This window comes from Pipistrellus hanaki, assembly GCF_964339955.1.
Source record: "Pipistrellus hanaki genome assembly, chromosome: 2".
In the NCBI taxonomy this organism is placed as follows: domain Eukaryota; kingdom Metazoa; phylum Chordata; class Mammalia; order Chiroptera; family Vespertilionidae; genus Pipistrellus; species Pipistrellus hanaki.
The window spans coordinates 18,913,067-18,938,364 of record NC_140504.1 but is presented as its reverse complement, the minus strand read 5'-3'; the positions used below and the strand labels follow the sequence as shown (position 1 = coordinate 18,938,364).

The 25,298-nt window shown below is 44.1% G+C and overlaps 1 protein-coding gene and 1 pseudogene across 2 annotated transcripts in view; one reads left to right on the top strand and one right to left on the bottom strand.

Moving 5' to 3' along the window:
- KCNAB1 (potassium voltage-gated channel subfamily A regulatory beta subunit 1) overlaps positions 1–25,298 on the bottom strand; it is a 203,153-nt gene that overhangs the window by 4,637 nt on the left and 173,218 nt on the right. Inside the window, exons 9-13 of the mRNA XM_084873863.1 lie at positions 21,333–21,418; positions 19,561–19,681; positions 18,221–18,315; positions 8,436–8,556; positions 2,792–2,880 (exon numbers count right to left, since the gene is read on the bottom strand). Of these exons, the coding sequence (XP_084729989.1) occupies positions 2,792–2,880; positions 8,436–8,556; positions 18,221–18,315; positions 19,561–19,681; positions 21,333–21,418 (512 nt within the window). The remainder of the gene's footprint in view (positions 1–2,791; positions 2,881–8,435; positions 8,557–18,220; positions 18,316–19,560; positions 19,682–21,332; positions 21,419–25,298) is intronic.
- On the top strand, positions 8,574–12,284 carry LOC311617528 (transcription factor E2F5-like; annotated as a pseudogene). The gene has a single exon. The product of its transcript is annotated as a transcription factor E2F5-like (transcript).

The following is a 25,298-nucleotide window of genomic DNA, read 5'->3' as shown; positions in this document are numbered from 1 at the left end:
GGAAGGGTCCAATCACAGCTCGCCTGGGGCAAATTCTTAGCTGCTGGGCTGGCGGGAGTAGGAAGGGGGGATGGTGGACCTGAGGGGGCAGCCTCCCTGCTTGGGCAGCCTCCCTTTTCTCTTACCCTTGGAGCATGGGCGATCCATCTTGCTACCAGCCAGAGCCTTGCTGGGGAGGAGGTGCTTTGGGAAGATGACGGACTGTTTTCCTCTGAAATGCACCCTCAGCTACCTGGAGTACTCCGGCAGCCCAGGCTTGGCGTCTCTACCATCCCAGGCATGCTGACGCCCCGTGGTGGCAGCATTTACGATGTGGTAGCATTACAGGAATCCTCAGGCTGTCAGCAAGTCCTGTCTCTATTTCCAAATCCTATAGAATCCACCCACTTTACCTCCATGGCCACCATCCTAGCTAGTCCAGGCCACATCACCTGGACAACTGCCCTTTCCCACACAGCAGCAGGGTAGTCTATAGACATTCAAATATCAGCATGTCCCTCCTCTTAAAACCCCCAAATGACCCATTCCGTGTAGAACAAAACTCCGTGTCCTGTGATCGGACCTCTGCCTGACTCGCCACGTCAGTGCTCCCTCTGTCCTGCTCACTGCACGTTGGCCACACGGCCTAGGCTGGCAGTTCCTCGGGGCCTTTACACTTCTCCTCCCTGTGTGTGGAGGCTCCTCCCTGTGTCTGGAATGTTCCTTGTGTCTGTCTGGAATGCTCCTCCCTGTCTGGAATGCTCCTTCCTGGGCTTTCCCATGCTGTGTCTCCATCTTCCAGGCTTCAGAACGCACGGAACCCAGAGGGCCTTGGCAAGGACAGTGGTTAAAGTGGGTGCACCCATTTCTCACGTAGTCTCTATTGCAACACCCTCCTCACTAGTCCTCCTCACAGTTGCAATTATGCTCTTGTTATGTGCCTCTCCCACTAGAGTGTAATATCCCCGAAAGCTGGGCAGTATCAGTTCCTGCCTGGCCTCGCAGGCTCCCAGAGGTCTGCTGAGTGAACCAGAGAGAGGTTGCCTTGTTCACGCTCAGCCAGCCCCTGGGCCCAGAAGGACAGAGTCCTGTTCTTTGCCCAGGACTCTGCCGGGCGTGGTGCTCAGTGCCTGTTAGTGGAATTGAAATCACTGGACGGAGTTCCAGTTCTCTCTGTGTACAGACTGTTCCCTATTTCCTTCTGGCTGTGTAGCCTTTATCTCCCCACTCCCCCCAGCCCCAGCACAAGTGTAAAGGAGAGGCGGTGGGGGGCTTTCACAAGAGGAAGGCTTCCCATGCAATGAAGGAGAACCCCCAGAATCCGGGAGGAATTGTGGGGCTCAGAGGGTTCTGGGAAGCAGAGGCGGATGATGACAAGGCTGCACACTCCTAAGAAAGGTGCCGGTGGGGAAGTCCACACCCTTTATCCCCAGCAGATTCTGGGCTTTTTGAAAAATGTTTTTTTTTGTTTTTGTTTTTGTTTTTGTTTTAATTATTGATTTCAGAGAGGAAGGGATAGATAGAAACATCAATGATGAGAGAGAATCATTTATTGGCTGCCTCCTACACACCCCCTATTGGGGATCGAGCCCACAACCCAGGCATGTGCCCTTGGCCGGAATCAAACCTCGGTCCCTGAGCCAAACTGGCTAGGGCTTTTTTTTTTTTTTTTTTTTAAATTAAGTTTAATCAGATTGGTCCTCACCTTCACCTGTTTCTTTTGGGAGAGGTAATGGGGCGATAAGTGCTTGCTTCAGGGATTGGTGGATGGGGAAGAAGCTGTGATAGTTCTGTTCCCCAGTGAGCAAGAGGAAGACACCTGTTTGGCAGGTGGTGGCCATGGCAAGTCATGGGCAGGCTTCTTCCTGGGGCCTCAGCAGGGCTGAGAGGGGAGGAGGCCATGGCCTGAGATGTGCCCTTAGTGGGAGGAGGATGGTCCCACCAGCCACTAAGCCCCACCCCTCTCCTCAGAGAGAATTCCCAGGAACACCTCTGCCACCCCCTCCTACTGCCCCAGCAGGCTCCCCAGAGTACACTGCAGGCTCCATCCAGTGCCTGGGGCCTTAGGCAATCCACCCAGGAGGGAAGGGGGACGGGCACCCCTGAATTTGCTGCCAGGGAGGTGTGATCCTGGAAGTCCAGACTAGAATGCTGATCCTGATTCACCACATTTGCTCAACAGGTGTTTGTTGAGTGTTACTAGGAACCGGAAATCCATGAGAAGCAAGAAAGACGGAGACAGGTCCCTGACCTCAGGAGTTTACAGTCCAGTAGGGAGGACCAGCAATTACACTATGTCATCACAGGTGCCGAGATGGGAGCGGGAATACAGCCGCTGCGAGGGCTTGGCACTCTAGGTTGGCAGTAAATGTGCAGGAAGGACAAATAGGACATGTCCTGGGGCTACTACATTTCAAGCAGGTTATTAGGCTGTGTTTATGGCCAGGCTCTGGGAACCCAGGTTGTCACATGGCTTGGATCTTGGAATGCCTTGTCTCACAGAAACCAGCCATCGTGAGAAATGAGGTCTGAGAACAGTGCCTGCTAACAGAAGAGGACACTCCTGGATTCATGTCTATAACAGTTCTCTTACCTCTTGTACCTTTGTGTGTGTCATCCTCCGCACCCTCCTCCCCCCCATCCATCCCTCCCTCCCCAATCTAGGAATAAGTAGCCTGTTAGGGACTTCCATGCAACTGGAATCAGTGGCATGAAGGACAGAGCTGGGAGAGAGGGGACACTGCCTGGGGACATCATCACTGACACCACGAGATCCCCGGAGGAGTTTGTGGGAAAGGGCTGTGGCACTTGCCTGAATGGCACCGAGGTTCTCGATGAGCTGTTCGGGAGTGGAGGACCCCAGCAGCACAGAACTCACACCCTCGTTCCGCAGGCACCATGCTGGGAAGAGAGAACACGGTCAGGACATCAAAGCCCTTCTGATGACCTTGAACAGCCCCCCTGCAGCCACCATTGCTGCACCAAAACGGACTGACTTTTGTGGGGAGGATAGACAGTGTTCTTGCTTCAGGATTACAATCGTCAGCAGCACCCTGGCCGTGGAGAGGATTTGGTACATGAGCTTTGCCCTGACGACTGGGGCACCCAATCCAGCTACTCACCCAGCTACGCACTCTTGTTCCTGAAAATAACCTGGCCCTGCTCCCTGCTGACGTCTGGGTTCCTGTTTCCACAGTGGCCCACAGCCTCCTGCCTGTCCACCTTTTCAGGCTCTCTCTTCCCTCTGTGGCTGGAGTCCTTGTAGACTTTGAGTGTCTGGTCCCTTTATTTCCACCTACTATCAACCCTCTCTGCAACCTTTCTTCCTAACACCGTGTTCATCCTGTGTTCCTTATCTCACCAACCCCCAAATCCCTCGCTCCTCTCCTTCCTCTGCCTCTCTAGATACTTCTACCTTTAAACCTTCTCAGCCCTGTCTGTCGCTCCCAGCAGATGACCTGGCCTCTGGCTTTATGGAAAACACTCAGTCCATCAGGTGGGATATTCCTGAATTCCCCACTCTCCCTTGGACACAGCACACATCCGCATCCTCCAGTTCACAGGATGCCATGTGCTGTTTAATAACTCTGAAGCCAGACTCTGCCCTGGATCCGTCTCTTTTTGCCCTTTCTTGGACTTCATTCATTCTCATTCATTCATTCTCTCTCTCTCCCCCTCTCCCTCTCTCCCTCTTCCTCTCTCTTTCTCCTGGATTTCTTATTTCATACTATCTTCTTTTCTCTCACCAAAATGTGCTCAAATTTCTCCCATTCTAAAATAAGCTTCCTCCAACCCATACTTGCCTAGCTACTGCCCCATCCTTCTCCCTTTAAATTTCTGAAAGGCAATATTTTATATATATATATATATATATATATATATATATATATATATATATATATGAGGAAGATAGAGGGAGAGAGAAAAACAGCAATGATGAGAGAACCCTGATAATAGAGACCATGTTATCTTTATTTTAAACTTTATTGGGGTGATTTCTGCACTCCAAAAATTTTACCTATTTTGTGTACAATTAAATAATTTTTGGTAAATGTATCAAGTGTGCAACCATCATCATTTGAGATCCCATTTTAGAAGATCTCCATGACCTCAATAAGCTCCTTATGCCCATTTACGAAATTAATCCCATTCCTACAGCCAACCCTAGGAAACCACTAATCTCCTTTGCACCCTGCAGATTTATTGTTTCAGGACATTTCATGTAAACAGAATTTACGCAATGTGGGCTGTGTCTGATTCTCTCACTTAGCAGGTTTGGGAGGTTCCTCCGTGTCACAGCACGCTCTCAGGGTATCATTCTTTTTTCTCGCTGAACAGCAGCGCATTGTGTGGATGCAGAGACCGCAGTGCAGGATCACTGCTCTGGTCCGGCTGTCTGCTGTCCTCAGGCCCTCACCATCTTCTGCAAGGGCCTTTTGCTCCTCTCGCTTGGATTGCCCCCTGTCTCCCACCTCCCCTTACCCACACCTCCATCCCTTCCCCGCTCATTTGGCACAGTTTCTCCAGCTACAGATCTGACCATGTCACTTGCCTGGCTAAACGTTCTTGCCTGACGTGATCCTTGTCCTACACAATGAATTCTCACTTCTCACCTGGCAAACCTTGCTGTCTAGCCCAGCTCCAGCTCATGTCCTCTCATTTCCTGCCTTGAACTTTGTGCTTCAGGAGCACAGAGCCGTTTGTAAATCCTCTTCAGCCCCTTGGCTCCAACTGCTCCTTGGCCTGGAATTTCCCTTTGCCTCCTCCCTTCCTTTGCCTCATGAATATCTACTTACTCATCACTTGAGATTCCCCATGGGAACTACCTCCTCACAGAGTCCTTCCCTGAGTCCAAGGCTCCATCGGGAGCCTCTACATTACTTAACCCCCTGGGCCCTTCCCAATTATTTTACAACACTGCATTACAGTGAGCTGTTTACTTCCTGACTTGCCCATCAGCCTGTGAAATGTGTTTTATTTGTGGTTGGATGCTCAGCATTCAACTCAGGACCTTCACATAGTAGGTGCTTCATAAATGTTTGTTGAATAAACAGACATGAATGATTGATGGATGGAAGAAGGTCCAAGCACTTTTTCTGCCCCTTTTGCTCAAGGCCTGCTGTCAACTAATAATCTTAAACTGTTACCATGCTCAGGCCTTTTAAGGCAATCACTAAATCTTACCACATGGGCAAAATAATGTTCCATAAAGGCAACAAGTCAAATGATTCAGGGCTTTTTCTTTCTTTCTTTCTTTTCTTTTTTTCTTTCTTTTGGCAGTATTATTTCCTGCTTTGCACTTATAACTCTTTTTGAAAGGTCTGAGGGCAAACAGGGCCCAGGGAAAATCATTGCCCATAAACTACGTGGTGTCAGCAACAGCCAACTCTCCACTCTGGGAAGCAGGGTGCAGGGGAGCCTACTGGGCAGGACTGCCTAGCAGCAGAGGTAACACATGCAGATCATGCGAATGATTTAGCATCTAAGCAAATGCCCCCGAGCAGGCAATCCCAGTGCCTCTTTACCAGCAAAACCTGTGAGTGCAGCTCTTGTGCAGGCAAATTACTAGTTGATAGCGCCCACGGTTGGGTTCAAGTAGTTTGTTTCCTGCTCAAGGATTTCCCCTCCCCACACCCTTCTAGCAGATGAAAGGTAATATGCCTGGAAATAATTCCTCTCTTGGTTTGAGAGTTCTGTGGTTAAAAGCAAAACTACTGCTTATAAAGAGTGAAAAAACAAAACAAAACAAAAAGGACAGGCAAGATAGATAGCTAGGGCACAGAGAGGGAGGAAAAGGAAAATCAAGGCATGTTTTAATTAAAATTTAGATTCTAGAGGATTTTTGGTGTGCATCTAACATCCAGCCAAAGCCTAAATCGTGTAAAAATCTCTTGAGAAAGACAATGTTCCATCTCTTTCAGAGCTAAATTCATTTTCATGTTATTACTACCTAAAAACCACATTTATGACTATTTCAAGAATGGGTATTTCTCTTTGTGCCTGTTACTTCACCCATAGGCCATGGCTAAGGGTAGACAGTTTCAGGTGCAGGGTGTCTAATTCTTTGCAAAAAAACCCCAACACAAACATCATTATCATCATCATCATCATCATCATCATCATCACTACCGTGTTTCCCTGAAAATAAGACATCCTCCGAAAATAAGACCTAGCGCATGGAAAGATAAGACATCCCCTGAAAATAACACCTAGTGCAACTTTGGGAGAAAAAATTAATATAAGACACTGTTTTATTTTCGGGGAAACGGTACTACTACAAAGAGCACTTACTCTTTGCTTTGCATATGTAATTATCCTTTACTCAAGTAGTTTGTAAGATATGTATTTTATGCCCATTTTACAGATGAGAAAATTGATAGGTTAAATAACTTGCTGATGATCAAATAGCTAATACTTTTTACTATGTCCATTAAAGCTGCTAGGTGCTAACTAATCCCATTAAATACATTCTTTGTTTTGTTGTAGTTTGAAAAGATTAAAGCAACAGTTAATACCCTAGGTAAAGGGTATTCTTCCCACCCACCTAGACCACCTTCCATTTTTATCTTTCTATGACTGTTAACTGCAAGTGCCATTTTCCTGCCTTCCAACCTCAGAAGGGTCAACCCTCTAACAAACATTCTATCATCTTATTTTATTTGCCTAGAATTCATCTGGAGCTTTTTATCTCATTGGGTCTTTGTATCTGATTTATCTTAATTCCTGCTATTTCTTAATCCTTTGGATATTTTTTTTTTCTAGATTATACACCTATTTTATTATTTTCCCACAACGGTAGATAGGACAAGGACCTCTAAGGTCTGGGCCATTCTTACTAAATGCTATTCTTGCAGACCAGTTGTAAACAGGATGAGTTTGATAGGACCCCACCCCAAAAAGTGTAGCCAACTGCAATCAATATGATTGACCAAATGGTGTATATAAGCAATGGCTAAGCCTCCCTCCGGGGAGACAGAGCTTTGGATATGAATCCTGTCTTCTTTACTTGCTGCAAGTAAATAAAACTATCTTGTGACAACATGTCTCATTCTTGAACAGAGCACCCCAAGTGGTGAACTCTTAGAATGTGGTAATAACAGCTATCACATGAATTCTTTTATCTTCAGTTTCTTCATTTGTAAAGTGGAGATAATAGCAAATACTCCACTAACGTCTGTGAGATAGGGCTTGTAATGGCATGTACTTCATCAGATTGTTTGGACCATTAAGGGGACAAGACAGTGGCAGCAAGTGCTTATCACAGAGCCTGGCAAATATTCCCAGCAAGGGAACTGGAAGTCTAAATGCTTTTCTGTCCAACACCCAGCCACATGGGCCTGTTGAACACATGAGATGTGGGTAGCCTGACTGAGATGTCCTGTAGGTGTAAAATACACTTTGGATTTTTGAAGACTTACTATGAAAAATGTGCAAAAGACCTCAATAACTTTTATGTTTACTACATGTTAAAATGGTCATATGTTGTCTATATTGGGTTAAAGAAAATCTAGTAGTATAATTAATTTACTTGTTTCCATTTTCCTTTTGAATATGGCCACTAGAGCAGCGTTTTTCAACCGCTGTTTCGCGGCACACTAGTGTGCCGCGAGATGTTGCCTGGTGTGCCGTAGGTGCAGACAAGACAAGAATTTTATAATTTTTCACTATTTTGTTTACTTAATATTTCATAATAAAGTAATTATAAAATACTTTCTTTGTGTTTATTTGATTTCTATTCAAGAGAATTACTTTATATATAGTCAATATAGGCACAGAGTTAAATTTTTTAACATTTTCTAATGGTGGTGTGCCTCGTGATTTTTTTCATGAAACAAGTGTGCCTTTGCCCAAAAAAGGTTGAAAAACACTGCACTAGAGCATTGAAAATTTAAGTGTGTGGTTCATATTGAAATTCCATTGGACGTGGCTGGTGGGTGTAGTTTTCAGTTGTTACCAGTGACCATGACCGTTCACCCACTTCATAGGTTAGAGCGGGTTTTCCTGGACCCTCAGGAGGTTCAGGGGAAGCTGCTGCCCTAGGGTGGGCCTTCCGCGTGGCCGTGGCCTTGGGCTCTGTGGCAGCCCTTTCTCAGCCTCTCACCCCCCTCGCCGCCTAAGCTTTGACAGGGATTGCAAAGTGAGCCAGAAGAAATGGATGTCCCTATCCTGCTCAGAGGGCTCTCACCCCTGGCCCTGAGGATGTATACGTTTTCACCCGTTCTCACTTGAGCTGGGTTATAAGGGAGAGGAAAAGGGAGGAAGAACAGTTTTTTAGCACGTAGAAAATTCTGGGGTACTCTGAAAACCTCATTTTAGATAGTGCTAACCAGGAATGGATGCTCCTGACATCAGTCTGCCCTACAACAGATATTGTATCACCATAGGGATGTGACTCACACAGAGAAAACGATATTTTCTGGGCCCTGGCGGGGCCCCCTCCCCAGTAATTGTCTTACCGACAGCGAGCTGAGGGAGCGTGCAGCCCAGCCGCTCAGCGATTGGAGAGAGGTCTTTTAACTTGTTCTGCTGTTTTCTCCCTTCTTCACTCACAATTCTTTCTTTCAACCACTGGTAGCACTGGGAATAAAAAGAACATTTAAATGGCAATGTCCAGCAAGGGTTTGATGTCCAAGATTGCTAATTCAATGAAATATAAGAACCTCATCAGGAATTCATCTCCTTCACTCTGAACTTTATATTTTGTGGTGACAGGATGCTTACCGGTTCTTGCAAAGAAATGTTCCTCATGGTCTCACTCCTTATTTATTGGTTTAAAACAGGTTACTTAAAAAATATAAGTTTTCATGGATTTCAGAGAAGAGGAAAGGAGTGGATAGAGAGACAGAAGCATCAATGAGAGACAAACATCAATTGGCTGCCTCCTGCTGAAATCTAGGCATGTGTCCAACAGGGGTTCAATGGGGACCTCTTGGTTCATGGGTCAATGATCAACCACTGAGCCATACCGGCTGGCCAAAACAGATTTTGACTAAATCACCATTGAAATCATCAACATGCACAAAAGTTGTTGAAATCTTGACCTAATCAATAACATCCAATTTGCATAGTGGGAGAAATGATGTTTCTTATTGAGGTAGCCCAATTTTATAATGCAGCAAAAGGAAAAAAAAAAAGCATTTACATTTCACCAATGTCTATTATGCTTCCTTTTTGTCAAGAAAGCTGGGCGCCAAGCTTTCTGGTCAAAGAAAGCCATTAGCTTACATTCTTGTAATAACTATCTTTCTTCCTCTTGCCTTCTATTTACTCCCAGTTTTGTGTCCTTATAATGGAGCTCTATTGTTGGCTTGCTCACTCCTTCCCAGAATAGACATGGTATAACTGACAGGAACCAAGCACATTTAGAAAATTGTCAAGTGGATAAATATTTCCCAAATGTCTAGTACCTTTTCTGTAATGAAACTTAGGTAAGGAAACTCAAAATGAGAAACTGTTCTGTAAAACCTATGAGATGTGACTGACTCTTATCTGTAGATATAAAGCGAGCCTAATCTATATATATATAAAAGGCTAATATGCAAAGTGTCCCCTCGGGAGTTTGACCGGGAGACCGAGAGTTTGATCACTCGCTATGATGTGCGCTGACCACCAGGGGATGATGCAGAATGAAGGAAGGCCCCGGCCAGCATCAAGAAGGCCCCAATCATCTCTGATCATCAGCCAGGCCTAGGGCCCTACCTGTGCATGAATTTCATGCACTGGGCCTCTACTTCAAATATAAGGAGAAAAATCCCTCGGAACTTCTCAATGGACTACTTCCCAGAGGGTTCTGCTTACTATGACATAGGGAACAATAGACTCTTTCGTACAAAGCTGCTACGTTGCAACATTGAAGGAAAAGAATATTTGTAAGAGTCTGTTAAGTCTGTGTTAGTGAGAATAATAAAAACCATCCCACTGGGTGGCCATGTGGCCTTTCTCCATCGCGTGTTATTTGTGACACAGTTGCCACCACAGACCGTTGCCTTCCCAAAGGTGGCAGCAGGAAGCTCTGCAACTGTCACAGACACTCCACCCACATGATTTCCACGGGCAGCTGGCGTTTGTTTTTTAAGTTTTTTTTTTTTTTTTTTTTTAATTATTATTCTGAGACAGTATTTCCAAAAAGAATAACCACATTATGCTTCTATTGTAGAATGAAAGTTAGGACTTTGGGGAATGATTTTGCAGATGTGAAAGAGAGGGCAAGCCATCTCCCATTCTGTTCGCCTCCTACACCTCTAAGGCGTATGGTCTGGCTCCTCACTTGAGACTTCGCTCGGGGAGATGGCCAAGAGTTTTCACAGCCTCAGCTCTGGGAAACCTCAGCTTCTTCCAGGAGGAAGGGTGGCCTGGCGACCACAGCTGGTGCTGGTGGTGGTACCGTGGGCAGTTACGACAATGAGCATGCGCCTGGAGCCCAGCAGCCTTCCCTGAGCAGCAAGCTGGGTACATCAGAGAGCACAGCTTGCTTTTGCTCTCCTCACTGTAAAAACATCACTATTCCCCACCTCCATAACATCTTTCAGGGACCAGTAGATATCCCCAAATATTATTCACATTTAGGAAAGGTTGAAGACCAATGGCCAAATGTTTTTGTTTTGTTTTTTTTGAACAATTACTCTTTATCATTACTAAGAGAGTTCCTGAGGTTTCAATATATCCTACACCCAAAGAATGGTTGGTTTATTTATCAATCTATGGAAATCCACTTTTCAGATCATATGTGCAATGCATTTTGACTCCTAGGTTTGGATTACAAGTTACACACTACATGAGTATATGGGCATACACACCATGGTGAGAAGCAGACTTCTAAAAGTTACAAATATCAGATATTCATTTATCGAATCTCTCTCCTCACCCTCAACTATACTCTCATTGTTATCTTAATCATTGGAAAGCAAGCAGGTTAAATTTTTTTTAAATGTAGATGCACAGGCATTTAAACTCGGTGTGGGCAGGGCTTGGGTGCCGCAGGGCCAGCCCCAGGGCCAGTGGGCATCTCCTGCTTTCCCTGCGTTGCTGTTGCAGCTCTGGAGCGGCCTACTTGAAAAGAGCCTCGGGCTGCTCATGGCCAAGTTCGTGTAGCTGCTGCAGCAGGCGCAGGATGGCGTGCTGGACCTTAAGGCAGCTGCAGATACTTTGGCTGTGAGGCAGAAAAGAAGAATTTATATCGCAACGCTTTGGAAGGCATTGACTTGATTGAGAAAATGTCCAAACACAGCATCCAGTGAAGAGGTGTGGGCTCTGGCTGCAACACTAAGGAAGTCCTGGAGAGAGAGAGAGACCTCAGAGCCCAGGTCGAGGACTTGGACCTGAAGGAAAGGGACTGGATCAGCAGAAGTCCCGGCTGCAGCAGAGCATGGGAAATGTGATGGATGACGCCATCAACAGCAGGTTTTCCTACATGACTCACGAGGACATCCGCAATTGCTTCCACAGCGACACGCTGTTGGCCATCCAGGCACCTGCTGGCATGCAGCTGAATGGACCCAAGGACCAGGTCAATCTAAAGACTCACTTGGGCCCCATCCACATGCTGCTTATAAAGAGTCCAGTTGGCTCAGCCTGTGGTTTTTCCTGTTCCCCCACCAGATAACCTCATACACACGCCTCCCCCTCCTCCCCTTTAGCCTTCAACTCTTCCCTTCCTCCTCAGACTCTGCATAAGCCCAGCCCTGCCCCACCGAGCCCCCCAGGGAAGCCTGCCTCCAAGAGAGCCCTGGCCTCCAGCACCTGCCGGCCATAGACTCGGCTTCAGGAAATCATTGATGAGCTGATGTCTTCTGATGTTTTCTCTCCTGCGGCTCTCCCCCACCCCCTTGCAGACGACTACAACTTTAATTGAGATGACAGTGAAGGAGTTTGTGACCTGTCTGATGTCCAGATACTAAATTATTAGACTCCTAGGACAGTTATCTACCGCTAACTGAAACCATGTAGACCTGCTAATAACTTGAGAATTTATAATGAGCTGTTTAGGTCGCTGATTCTGACGTCTCCTTCCCTAATACTTGCTCTCTGACTTCACAAAACATCCGCTGTGAAAACAAAGGGCCCCGAAGCCCCTGGAGTGAGTGCATTCTGGGACTTCAACTTCCCTTCCAATTCTAACTCCTGTTTTTACTCTGAGGAGAGGCAAGTTAAAAGTAGGTTGAAGGTCATCAAAAACCAAAATGGCCAGGGGCTGATCACTTGTGTTCTGCTTTTACTGCCATGAAACTGTCATATTTCTGTGCTCCAATCCTGACAGTCACTGCCAGGTAATAAGTGAAGGTGTCCAAGGGGCTACGTTTCTTCCCGTGAAGAGTCTGTGAAGTGCCTTCGTTCTAGCACTTTAAGTTCACCACGTTTCTGACTCCTGACATTCCACTTCCCTGGATTTATGTAGTTTGTTTTAAAAAATGTGCCAATGCCTGTACATTACCAAGATTTTTTTAAAAATAAAGTTGTATAAAGCAAAAATAAAGATAAGTAGATGTATAGGATTTATATTGCTTTTATCATATCAAAGTTTTTTTTTGGAAATAAAGAGCTTTAACTGCTTTTATAAGTGGGGAAAAGCATAGGGAAGAGATGAGGCTTAATTAAATTATTAGTTAATTATGGAAATAAACCAGTGTTTTAGGTAAGAAGATTGGTGGTGGGTGTGGTTGTGCACAATAATAAACTAGCTTGTGACTGTGGGTCATAATCTACAAATCCAAAGAAGTTTCCTCTTCCAATTCTATCATGTCATTTTCCCCATTGCTGCAGGGATTTGATTACATGTTGATATTTTGTTCTAATTAAGAGAAAGGCACGGATGGCTTTTTGTTCATCTCAATGTCTCCAGTCCTGACACTGGGTGGCACAGAGAGAGAGGAATCAGAACCAGGGCCCTACAGGTACAACTAGACCTCTTCAACTCTTCAGATTGAGCATCCCACCTTCAGACAGCAGGACTTTGCTGGCAGTTCTGCCTGAGTCCACAGTGTTTGTAGATTCCACTTCTTTCATAATTCGCCCCTTCTGTCTCTTGAACAAGTCCCCAAGTCACTCTGAGGGTCACAGCTGTCCCATTCATCCCTGTATCCTCAGCACTCAGCACAGAGCTGGACACAGAATGGACATTCAGGAGGTATTTCCAAAGGCTTTTCTCCACAGGTTAGTGGGCTATTGCTTTTCTATATAAATCACAATATTCTCAAGTTTTCCTAAAGCCCATTACTTGGCTGCCTCCCAATTGTTATCTGTGTGTCTCCACTTTATAGGTAACTAGAGGCCTGATGCATGAAATTCGTGCAAGAGGCTGGGCCCTCACAGCCACAGCACCTTGCCTCAGCCCTCCCAGCCCTGGTTTCATCCAGAAGATCATTCAGCTGTCCAGTCTAATTAGCATATTATGTTTTTTTTTTATTATAGACTAGAGGCCAGGTGCATGAAATTCATCCAGGGAGTGTGTCCCTCAGCCCAGTCACCGTGTTTCCAATCTGTGACCCCTTGAGGGATGCCTGACTGCCCGTCAGGCATCCCTGGGCTATTGGCTCCCAAATGCTTGCCTGTCTGCCTGCCTGTTACCACTAAGTACTTCTGCTTGCCAGCCTGATCACCCCCTAACCACTTCCCTGCCAGCCTGATCAATATCCAACTGTTCCCCTGTCGGCCTGGTCACCCCTAACTGCTTTCCCTTGCTGGCCTGATCGCCCCCCAACTGCCCTCCCCTGCTGCCACCTTGTGGTGGCCATCTTGTGTCCACATGGGGGTGGCCATATTATGTCTTGTGAAGGTCAATTTTCATATTACTCTTTTATTAGATAGGATGGTACTAGAGTGGGAACAGACTGTGAGACTGGCCCCATGGAGCCCCCAATTCCCTGTTAATAATCCCTGGTTGGAATTTAGGCAGCAACCATAGAGCCATGGACAGAACCAGTCACATTTCACCTCTGGACTTTGTCTACAGTAATTTGCCACCCAAGATTATCGACTATTTCTATCTAAGCATAAAAGTCTTTGTGTTTAGAGCAGCAAAGTCTTTACTTGTGAGGTTGAAATCTCAAGGTAAAATGCTGGAGCTAAAGTATTTCCTTCTGAAATTAGACCATAATATGCAATACCCTTTGTTTCTTTCTTTAAAAAAAAAAAATATTTTATTGATTTTTCACAGAGAGGAAGGGAGAGGGATAGAGAGCTAGAAACGTCGATGAGAGAGAATTATCGATCAGCTGTCTCTTGCACACCCCCTACTGAGGATGTGCCCGCAACCAAGGTACATGCCCTTGACAGGAATCGAACCTGGGACCTTTCAGTCCACAGACCGACGCTCTATCCACTGAGCCAAACCGCTATCCTTTGTTTTTTAATGTAACATTTATAGTACTTGGACTGTCTTTTCCCCCCCGCCCCCCAGTCACCTAGATTTGTATGTTTTCTATTTCCCTTTGACAGAGGGGACATATTTTTATGATTTTTCTATAAGGCATTTTAATAACAACAGGGAAAAGCTGCCTGTAAGTTTTGTTGCACTTTTCATACCCCCTACTGGGAATGTGCCCGCAATCAAGGTACATGCCCTTGACCAGAATCGACCCTGGGACCTTTCAGCCAGCAGGCCAAGGCTCTAGCCACTGAGCCAAACCGGTTTTGGCTTTGTTGACCTTCTATTGCATTCACTCAACAAGCATTTATTGAGTACCTACAATGTGCCAGGCTCTGTGATGAGTTACATAAGTAAATTTCTGTGTCTTTCCTGGAAGTATTTACAAATTACTGGTAAGTTGAGAAGTGTTTTATAGTTGGGGTGTCCCCCTCAGGGCTATGTTTGTACTGCCTTGATAATACCCAACAAGGGAGGAGGATGTGAGCTCATCACAGCACCTTATCTTTTTTGCCACTATCATTGAACTAACAGGTTGGCACATGACCCAAGCTTCACAAGCCTTTTCTTGTCTGAAGCTGATAAAAGAAAAGATCTCTCTTCCCTTGGGTTACATGGCTTTAAAGATATAAACCTGCAATCACTAGTTTTCTTGCCCCTGGCCACATGGAGAAGACCTATTTGCAGTAGAAGAAAATGATACCCCTATGCAGAAAGAAATAGAGAAAAAAGAGAGTCCTGACACTGTGCAAGTCTAGGGATGGAGTCACCCCTGAGACCATCTTCCCTCTTCCTTTCCAAGGAGTGTCTGTGTGTTGCCCTTAGTTGATTAAATTAGTTTGAATTTCATCCTATTGCTTGCAACCAGATAATTCTAAGCCTCTGTAAGAGTGTTTAGGGGGATAATAAGGAGGAAGATGCATATAACTCAGTTTTATAAAGTGAGGACAGGCTTCACAGAGGGGAAGACAGACAACCAAGCTTTGTCCTTCGAGATGAGGAGAGCTTTCACAGCAGGATAAAAGGAAGGGCATTTCTGGGAGGCAAGAGTCCAGTGCATTTGGGAAGAAAATGAGCTAATGTGATTTAGGGAGGGACAAGAACAAAAAAATGAGCCCAACTTAGATCCCGAGAGGATTTCCTTCGATGCTTTCCTGTCGGGTTTGGGTTTTGTCCCATAAGCAATGATTGGAAAGCCTTTAAAGGATTGTAAGCAGGGTTATCTTATGGTCAGATTAATTTTTTAGAAAGATAATTGGTCACAGTGGTGGGTAGTTGAGAAGAGGGGGGAAATCAGAGGATCCAGACAGGGTACTACAGCAAATCAGGTATGAAACAATCTGAACAAGGGCTGTGCAGGGGATGGACTATAGAAGGTCAAGGTGTGGACTAGAGGAGTGGCTGTCCCTTTGAACAAAAGTGAGGGAGGAGAGGAGGCAGCGAGAAAAAGCCTTGGTTTTTGACTAAGATGACCAGGTGGCTGGGTGGAGGGCTGTTAATCAAGAAGGAAGGGCAGGTTCTGGGGAGTGAGGATGGATTCCATTAGGATTACTGCAGCCTCCCAGAATCCCCCGGGCTGGTATTACTTTCTAAAAGACTGGTATTTTTAATACAAGGTTAATTTATTCCTTAAACACAGTTCAATATTTACAACAGACACAGAATATTAGCATTTTTATTTTATTGGTGTATCTTACAACAGCCATTGTGAAACACTGTTATTTATTTTTTTTTCCTATTTTTGAAGGGGAGGGGTGGGTATGTGAAAGTTGCCAACTCATTTATCAAATTGCCTAGCTCTCTAGCTTTAATTTTTTTTTTTCACTATTAGCGTTCTCATTCACTTCTAAGATTATCCTGATGCTTTCTTTTTCTTTTTTCTTTCCTTTCTTTAGTCACTGTACTCAAGTGGCTTTCCTAAGTGCACATGTATCCCTCTGGGAAAAACCCAGACTGATGACTTAAGGAGGCGTCAATGGTCTTCAGCACTAAAAACATCTGCTTTATGATTGGCTGCCTTTCACCGGTTGAGAGCCCTCACTGTTTATTGTTAAGGATGTTTCAAGGAAGATGTTGAGTTGTTTTTCTAAAGGTCAAAAATAGAAGTCTTTTCTGACTTGTGTTTTGGGTTTAGCCACCTTCAAATATATTGTATCTCCCTCGGCCCCTCTTTTTTTTTTTCTCCTTTTGTTACTGTATTTGTGAAAGTGTTTTCAGGTCTCTGTAAGCTTTTCCCAAGCAATGATGGAGGTTAACCCAGCATACAATTCAAAGACAGGGTAACTACTATCTTCCTTTGGGGGAGATAACGCGAGGGTCAGGAGACCTGGGTTCTCGTAACAACTTTCTCTATTGGGAGTTTTTGCTCTCGGATTGGTAGCTAACATCTTTGTGCTCAGTTTCTACCTCTGGAAAATGTCTCATAGTCTGAGAACAAACACCTGGCATTCATGTGGAAGTATTTTGAGCTTTTCAGAAAGCCTCTGAAAAGAATGCAAGGCAACATGCTTAGCCATAACTGACTAAAAGTCATCTGTACACATGTATAATATCTTTGTGAGGGTAAAAGGAGAGGAATGAAAACTCCTAGCCCAGTGTTTGGCACCTAGTAGATGCTCAGTAAAATTGCAGTTTTCAATGCTTCCCTTCCCTTTTCACTCTCTTCTTGCCTTTCCACTAAAATGCTTTTAGTTTTTCTTTGCTGACTTATTCAGACTTGGCTCAGAACAATCTTTAATTTACAGAAGCACGGCCATATTTAATATTCTAGAATATTTATATGTGTGATAATGCAAACCTAGAAGCAGGACAATGTCACCATGCTTATATTGTATTATTTTAGAAAACAAACAAGCTAATAGGTCAACTGTTCCTGGCAGAAAGGAAAGAGAAAGACCTTGAGAAGCTTCTGATTAGGGAAGCACATGGTGGTCCAGCTACACTGATTAAAGGGGTGGTGGTTTGGGCCTAACTTAAGCTGACCTCCCACTAACTTTGTGCTAATGGAGCAAGAGGCTTTGGCTTGTCTAAATTTTGAAAATGCCTATACTCTCTCTCCTCTGATACTATAGAGTAATTTGTGATTCTAATGTTATTACACATTCTGTTAAAAAACCACACACACACACACAAAAAAAAACAACAACACAGGCATGCTATTATTAATAAGGAGAGATGTTTCGAGTACTCGCCAATAAATTAATCGTGGAGATGTTCTGAATGGAAGTAATTTTATGTCTATGATCTTGAATATCTTTACGCTTCAGAAAATCATTTAAGCTAAAAGACTTAGCGACCAGAGTTGACCTCTGAACATCAGCCTTGAGCCTCACTGACAAAGGCTTGGCAATGCTTCTGCTTTCTGAATCCTCCCTCCTAACCCTCCACCCCAATACAGTAAAAAGATGTCAACCAATTTCCAACCACACTCAGTTACAACTGGTAATGGGCTTAAATTTTGTTCTGTCAAGAAAAGTAAAATTAGATCTTCTTATATAGAAAAGGGGTTTTCTTTCATTAGTATCAAAAGAGGAATGAAATGCCTTTTTAACAAGAATAAATAACTGTAGGGATCTGAGCTCCAGCAGGAGTCCAACCAGGTCACTGGGCATTTCCCCTAGCCCCCAGAAAAGGAGAATTTTCTGTGCTGGCCGATTTTGAAGGGCTGACTGATGCTTGGCCAAGAGCAGAGACCTCTGGCAGGCTGTGGGCTCTAGGCTCAGGGGAGCCGGCCAGAGGACACCTCCCCGCCAAGGCCACACTCTGCATGAGCCGGAGGACACAGGCTGCTGCGGATCTCTTCTAAGTCCACATTTTCTCTCCCTCTCTACATCCCTCTTACCCATCCCCAGACTCTCTTCTAGAGGTAGAGGGACATACCTTCAGAGAAGCCCTGGAGCTCTCAGGTACCCCATTTCCGTATTTCCCCGAGATGATGCCGCAGGCCAGTGGAGACCAGGTCATTGCTCCAACTCCTGCAGAAGAAAAACAACTTGAAAAGCTGCTGGCGGTGAACGGGGATCAAGAGCATGGGGGTGTTTAAGCAGGATTGGTTAGCAATGGGAAAAAGCTGGACACACGAAAGGAGTTCACACCAGCATACATTTTTCTATTAACATGTAGGCATTTACAAGTTGCACTTCATTTTTATGAGCCAATTAAACGTGCACAGTCATAGGGAGTGGACCATATAAACCAGCCTGAAACTGTGGTTTATTCATGTCCAGATGTCACACTTATTTTTACTCAGACACAAACACTTTTACTTACACGGAAATTCGGTGCTTTGCTTTCCACTCAGTGACTAGATAGTGCCTGGTACGTACCAGATGCACAATTCCCAGTGCATGGTAAACACACAATGAGTGACAGCAATAACAATAGTTTTTGATGGCCTTTTTTTTTTTTTTTTTTTTTTAATCCTTCTTCCCATACTCAGCATTTTCCTGCTTATGTGAACCTCTGTTTTTTAGGAAGATATCGTGTTTCCCCGAAAATAAGACATCCTCTGAAAATAAGACCTAGCGCATGGAAAGATAAGACATCCCCTGAAAATAAGACCTAGCGCAACTTTTGGAGAAAAAGTTAATATAAGACATTGTCTTATTTTCGGGGAAACGAGTAGTTATCTCTGGAAACTTAAAAAATAAATATGTAAATAACCCTGAAAATGTGGCTTATTCAAGTTTTTCTGGTACCTACAATTTTTGTGTAGTATATGTTGTGCATATATTTCCCTCCTCTCATTGACATCATTATGTCTACCTACACAAACATGCAGTGCCTGGTTTGTGAGTTGTCCTTGAATTCCATGTCTGGCTTGGTTTCAGGCACAGAGTGGGAGATATATACGTATATATCCATAATCTTCTGGAAAGGCGGTCATAATCTTCTCAATGATGCATGCTTTGGCCACAGCAAGCACCCCATGAAAAATGAGTTTATTCATGGGTTTCTTCCCTGCATTCTCTATGCATTTTTCGAACACCCACTGAGTATAGTTTATATGCCAGTCACAGTTTGCACCTCTACTTTAGCTACCCCGCAGACTACATAAAGGCACACTTGATTCTTCTATAGTCTCTGAAATGCATAGCTCTTATTATGTTAATAAGGGACATTTAGAGAAGCATTTTAATATTTCTCCCCCACCCCCCAGGTCATGGGGCCTACTGTTGTTAAAAATAATCAGCAAATTTGATTGTGATTGTAGAGATTACCTATTTTATGGTAGAGTTCCGGTAGCTGAACCTCCACTTTCTCTCTCTGGAAGAGATGGTACTCGGCTTGTTCACACACTGGAGGGATCATATTGAACTGTCTTGCTACAGAGTAGGCTTCCTAGGGAGAAATAAGATTGCAACTGGATTTATGCTGATGAGAAGCAAGACTTCCCTGTGATTCTATGCATGAGAAATTTTCATTTTAGTAAAATCAATACAAACCAAGAAGCATGGAGGATGGCATACAATAGGTAAAGTTATGACCATCAATTTCACTAAGAGCAATACCAAACACAAGAAATCCTTATTATTCTTTGGGAGGGTTTGGACCGAGTAAAACCCAGGGCAAATTAGTCCCAGTGTGAATTATGGACGACAATAAAGAAAATGTAGTTTGACTATTTTTAGAGTCAATGAAATGAAACAGACAGTATCTATAGGTGATCTTTAATTAGCATGTGCTAAACAGTATAGTCATTTAATAGAGTTTTTAAAAGAAAACTGGAATATTGTGTTCTCATTAGCTAAGAAATTCACTTTGTTCTCTTGCTGCCAAAGACATACTAAAACGCATTTCCTGTTAGACTTGCAGACACTCCTTGTTGTGTTGAGCTGATGAGTTCCAGCCCCCACATCCCTCTCTGTAATGAGGGAATTGACCAGAGAATTCTGGTGCCACAGCGATTGTGAGGAAAGATTGCAAGAGGTCTTGCAGTTTACACATGGCATCTGAGAAACAGCACATGCATACCTCAGAGATATTGCAGGCTTAGTTCCAGACCACTGCAATAAAGTGAATATTGCAATAAGGCGAGTCGTACGAATTTTTTTGCTTCCCAGTGCATATAAAAGTTATGGTCATACTATAATGTAGTCCTGCAATTTCTAACCTTTTCATCTCATGGCACAGATAAACTAATTACTAAAATTTTGCTGTACATCAAAAAATATATTTTTGTCACTCTTACCAAAAATAGATATAATTTTGATTCATTCACACTGGATGGCTATTATTATGCTGGCTATTGTCATTTTTTTTTTTTTTTTTAACAACCTAAGGGAAAAAGAGGTCAGTGCCCCTGACTAAGTAGTCAGGTTTTGCATATTTTAAACATTCTTGTGGCATACTGGTTGAAAATCACTTCTGTAGTCTATTAAGTGTGCAATAGCATTATGTCTAAAAAAAAATCAATGTACATATCTTAATTAAAAAATACTTTATTGCTAAAAATGGTGACCATCATCTGAGTCTTCTGCTTGCAAGAGGTAACTTTTTTGCTGGTTGAGGGTAATATCAGCGATTGCTGATCACAGATCACCATAACAAATCCTATATAATAAAAGCTGAACATGCAAAATACTGATCAGTGGAACCACCAGCGGAATGACCGGTTGCAATGATGTGCACTGACGACCAGGGGGCAGACACTCAATTCAGGAATTGCCTCCTGTTTGCAGGCCCCAGGACCCACAGATCAGCCCTGAGCGCTGGCCAGGCCTAGGGACCCTACCCATGCATGAATTCTGTGCACTGGGACTCTAGGATAAAAATAATGAAAAATTTGAAATATTGTGAGAATTACCAAAATGTGACACAGACAGAAAGTGAGCAAATGCTATTAGAAAACTGGCACTAAGAGACTTACTCCATGGAGGGTTGCCACAAGACTTCAATTTGTAAAAAATTCAGTATGTGTGAAGAACAGTAAAGTGCAATAATAACTGTCATAAGATGCTCAATGGCCATTTAAAAACAGACATGAAATTACCATGATCTCCATAGCGCTCCACCTCGAGGTTCCCCAGTACATCGCCATGCCCTGGTTTATCACGTGTGTCATGGCTCGGACAATTTCTGTGGAAGGCCAAATAGAGCATGTCATGAGTTTTTCTATTTTTCCAAGTTATATGGTCTTTGGGTGTTTTTTCCCCCCTCCTGCCCAAAGCTTAGAAGTTTAATCCAAGTATTAGTTTGATTAATATAATTGCTTTGACATTGATGACAACATAATAGTCTACCATGAAATATTGATGATGTGGAGGCTGATGGTACTTTGGGGCAAATTGACTTTCCATTTCCATTTGCAGCCATCACACTAAATGATATTAAGAACCTAATGAGCACTTTAAGTTCTTCCTTGACTTTTATTGCTTCATGGTTCCTGGTCTGATGAAAGAACAAATGATTCACCTCCTTTAGAACCTGGGTACTCTGCTCACCAAAGTGAGAAGAGAAAGCATTTGTTTTGGCTTTGTAAACTGTAAGGTCACGGAGGAGAGAAGGCCTGCCTCTGTGTGCTGGATTTGCAGAGCTGGGCCTCACACAGGGTGGTGGTATAATAGAGATGACTCAACAGCAATGTATTTAACGGAAAGATAAACATATTAAATGCTGAGCAAACAGCTGAAGCCGCAGTGGCTCCTAGCCCACAATGGCACTCCTTGTTCTTAATCCCTTTGAACCAAACTTTATTCTAAGAGTAATGAATTTTCCTGAGGGGGGTAGGGGAAGGGAGGAGGGGAGGGGAGGGGGAGAGGGCGGGGGAGAGGGGTTTGGGGGGGGGGGGAAGCTGTTTGTGGCCCCACCCAGTTTGCTCATCTGCCTCTCTCAGCCTGACATTACATTTCCTAAACTGGACAATGAATCACTTTGCCAGAGAGGAGGAGCCAAGTTAATCCTCTTGGCACCAGCCAGATGGGATGCAGAAGCAGGAAGCATGCAGAGTCTCCAGTTCAACTGAGTGAAAAGTCACAATCGCGGTTGGATTTCTTCTACAGAGCAGGTCAGCCCAGAATGCTACATCAACTGGCATTTTCAAGGGCCTGCAGACTTTAGCTTCTCTGCGTCCCACTGATACCTGTGGGTTAAACGTCCTGTCCTTCAAAAGAATCAAAGTCGAGTTGAGGTGGATGTATTCTTATTTCTCATAAACAGCACTGTCTAAATTGGTAGGAGACAGGATTTTGAATGAGGCAGCAGGATTAGGGTCTTAGCTTCCTTGCTTGGTTTATGTAAACCATTTTAAATTGCCCTTGGTGTCTTTCTTTGGAAGAAGGGAAAGCTTTTATTCACCATTTCTAACCAACGGAGGGTAGAATTTGGCTTATAAGCTAAACTAACTCAGCAATGGACACTAGGAAGTTTATTCTTCCTTTATAAAGCAAAAGTGATACAGAACATTTTTCTTTTATTATGCAAATAGAATGATAGACATTTCTGAAGGTTGAAGGCATTTTTAAAATTTCTGCCCCAGAAGTATTCACAGTTTTGACAACACCATCAGCGTACCACTCCCTTTCCTTCCCCATCATGTTCCATTCAGAGTTTAGGAGTTCATTCAGTCAACAGTGTTTATTAAGTGTCTGCTGAGCTGGGTGCTGGGGATACTGTGGTGAAACACAGAGAGGTTCACAGAGAATAAAATGAACCCTACAGACTTTCTCCTGTCTCTAGTTCATAATTAGTGAGATGATCACAGAACTCTGTGTGGCTTGGCCACATGGCCATCACTGAGACCTTGACGAGAGCAGTTAAGGTGGAGTGGAGGCTGTGAGTACCTTTATTCACTTAATACACAGGATTAAAAGCCCAATAATTGCCAGGTACTGTGCCAATTGCTGGATTCATCTCTGTGTACAACATACAAGCCTCCTATATTCAGGGAGTTGAGTCCAGTGGGAAAATGGAGATGTAAACAAGTAAGTAATTACAAAATTTGAAGTGTTATGAAGTAAACAAATAGCAGGCGGATATAGAGAAGGGAGGAAAGACCTATTTGGTTAGGCAAGGAAGGTCTTCCTGAGGAGTGTAGACTTGAAAAATATAATAAAAAGGAGCCAGCTTTGATAAGAACAGGGGAAGCACAATCTCTAGGCAAATGGAAGAGCATGTGCAAAGGCCCCGAGGCACAACTTAGTGAGTTAAGTAATCAGAAGGAAGCCATTGCAGCAGGATTTAGTAAGAAAAGAGGACAGATATACAAGATGAAGTTGGCAGAGGGAAAACTATGTTATTTGTATGTTATTCAAAGCTTAATGGGAAACCATTAACATTTTTTAGGTAAGGAAATAACAGGATGTGTTTGTTTCATAATGCTATTCTTGAATCCCAGGGGGAGGATTGCAGGAAGCAGGAAGATCTGTAGGCAGGTATTGCAGTATTCCAGACAGGAGATGAGGATGGCTCGGATTAGGGTGGCAGAATAGAGAAATGGATGGATTCAAATATATTTCAGAGGGAGAATCCATTAAGACTTGCAGAAGGACTGAATGCGGCAGGTAAGGGAAAGGTAGGAATCAAGGCAATGTCATAGATATCTGGCCACTTAGAGTGAGGAGACTGAGGGAGAAACAGGTTTGTTTGTTTTTTTTGGGGCTGGGGGTGGGGGAAATCAATGTTTCCTCGTTGAACATGCAAAAAATGGAAATGGCCTGTGACATATTAAAGGAGAGATATTGTATAGAGAAAATTGAATGAATGACACAGTAAGCAACATGGGCTGGAGGTGATATATTTATTAGTTACTTGTCTATTACGCATACTTAGATTCATGGGATTAGGTGAGACTATATGAGGGGAATCTGCAGAGGGAAGAGAGAAGACGTTTTAAGAGCCAGCCCAGAGGTTGGAGATAGGACACGGTGGTGTCAGGGTCATCAGCAAACAGAGGGGCAGGAAGGAAGCTTGGGGGGGGGGGGGGAGAGGGAACTGTTTCAGAATCAAGAGCAGGGAGTGCTCCAAGAAGGAGCTGTGCCAACACCCTGGAACACCGTGAGCATGTAAGTCCAAAGGGCCCCTAACAGTGTCCACTGGGTTTGGCCACATGACAGGGAGGTCATCGTGGAGCATGAGAAGAGCAGCTTCATTGTCGGTGGTGTGATAAGACCAAGGCCGAGCTGTAGCTGATGGAAAGCATGGGCGTGGGAATGGGAAGACTTGAGAGGCAACCTGGGTAGGCTGAGTTTGGAAGTGAATGGAACAAAAAGGGCAGTAGCTGAAGGGGCCCTTAAGGTCAAAGGAGAGTTTTATTTTTATTTAAAAAATATTTGTATTGATTTCAGAGAGGAAAGGAGAAGGAAAGAGAGAAATATCAATGATGAGAGAGAATTACTGACTGGCTGCCTCCTGCTCACCCCCTACTGGGGCTCAAGCCTGCAACCAGGGCATGTGCCCTGACCAGGAATTGAACCGTGACCTCCTGGTTCATAGGTTCATGCTCAACCACTGAGCCACGTGGGCCAGATGAAAGTTTTATTTTAAAGATGGGCGATATAAGAGTAAGCTTGTATGATGTTGGAAGTGATCTAGAAGGAGGAGTTATTGACGATATGGGTTGGGGCTTGGGGGAAAAAGAAGGGAGAGGGAGACTTGTTAAAGTGAGATGGAGTGGGGCAATGTCAGGTGGGAAGGACATGCCCATCAACACAGAGGGATCCAGGAGGCTTGTAGAACTCATCATGGAAGACATGGGAGCTCCTGTTTGATGAATTCTATTCTCAATGACTTATCAGTCAAGTGGGTGTGAGAAGTGAGGGAAAGGAGAGAACAAATAGCTCTGAGTGTGGAAGAGCCTATGAAGACACTCCAATGTCCCAGCACTAAAGTTGCTGGTAATTTATTTCTCCCTGATTCATTGGCCCTTGACCCCACAGAGACAAGGTCAATGGAATATTGAAAGGAGAACACCAGGAGTCCTTTTTTTCTTTGTCAGAAGCAAAATCCTTATCTTTGAGAA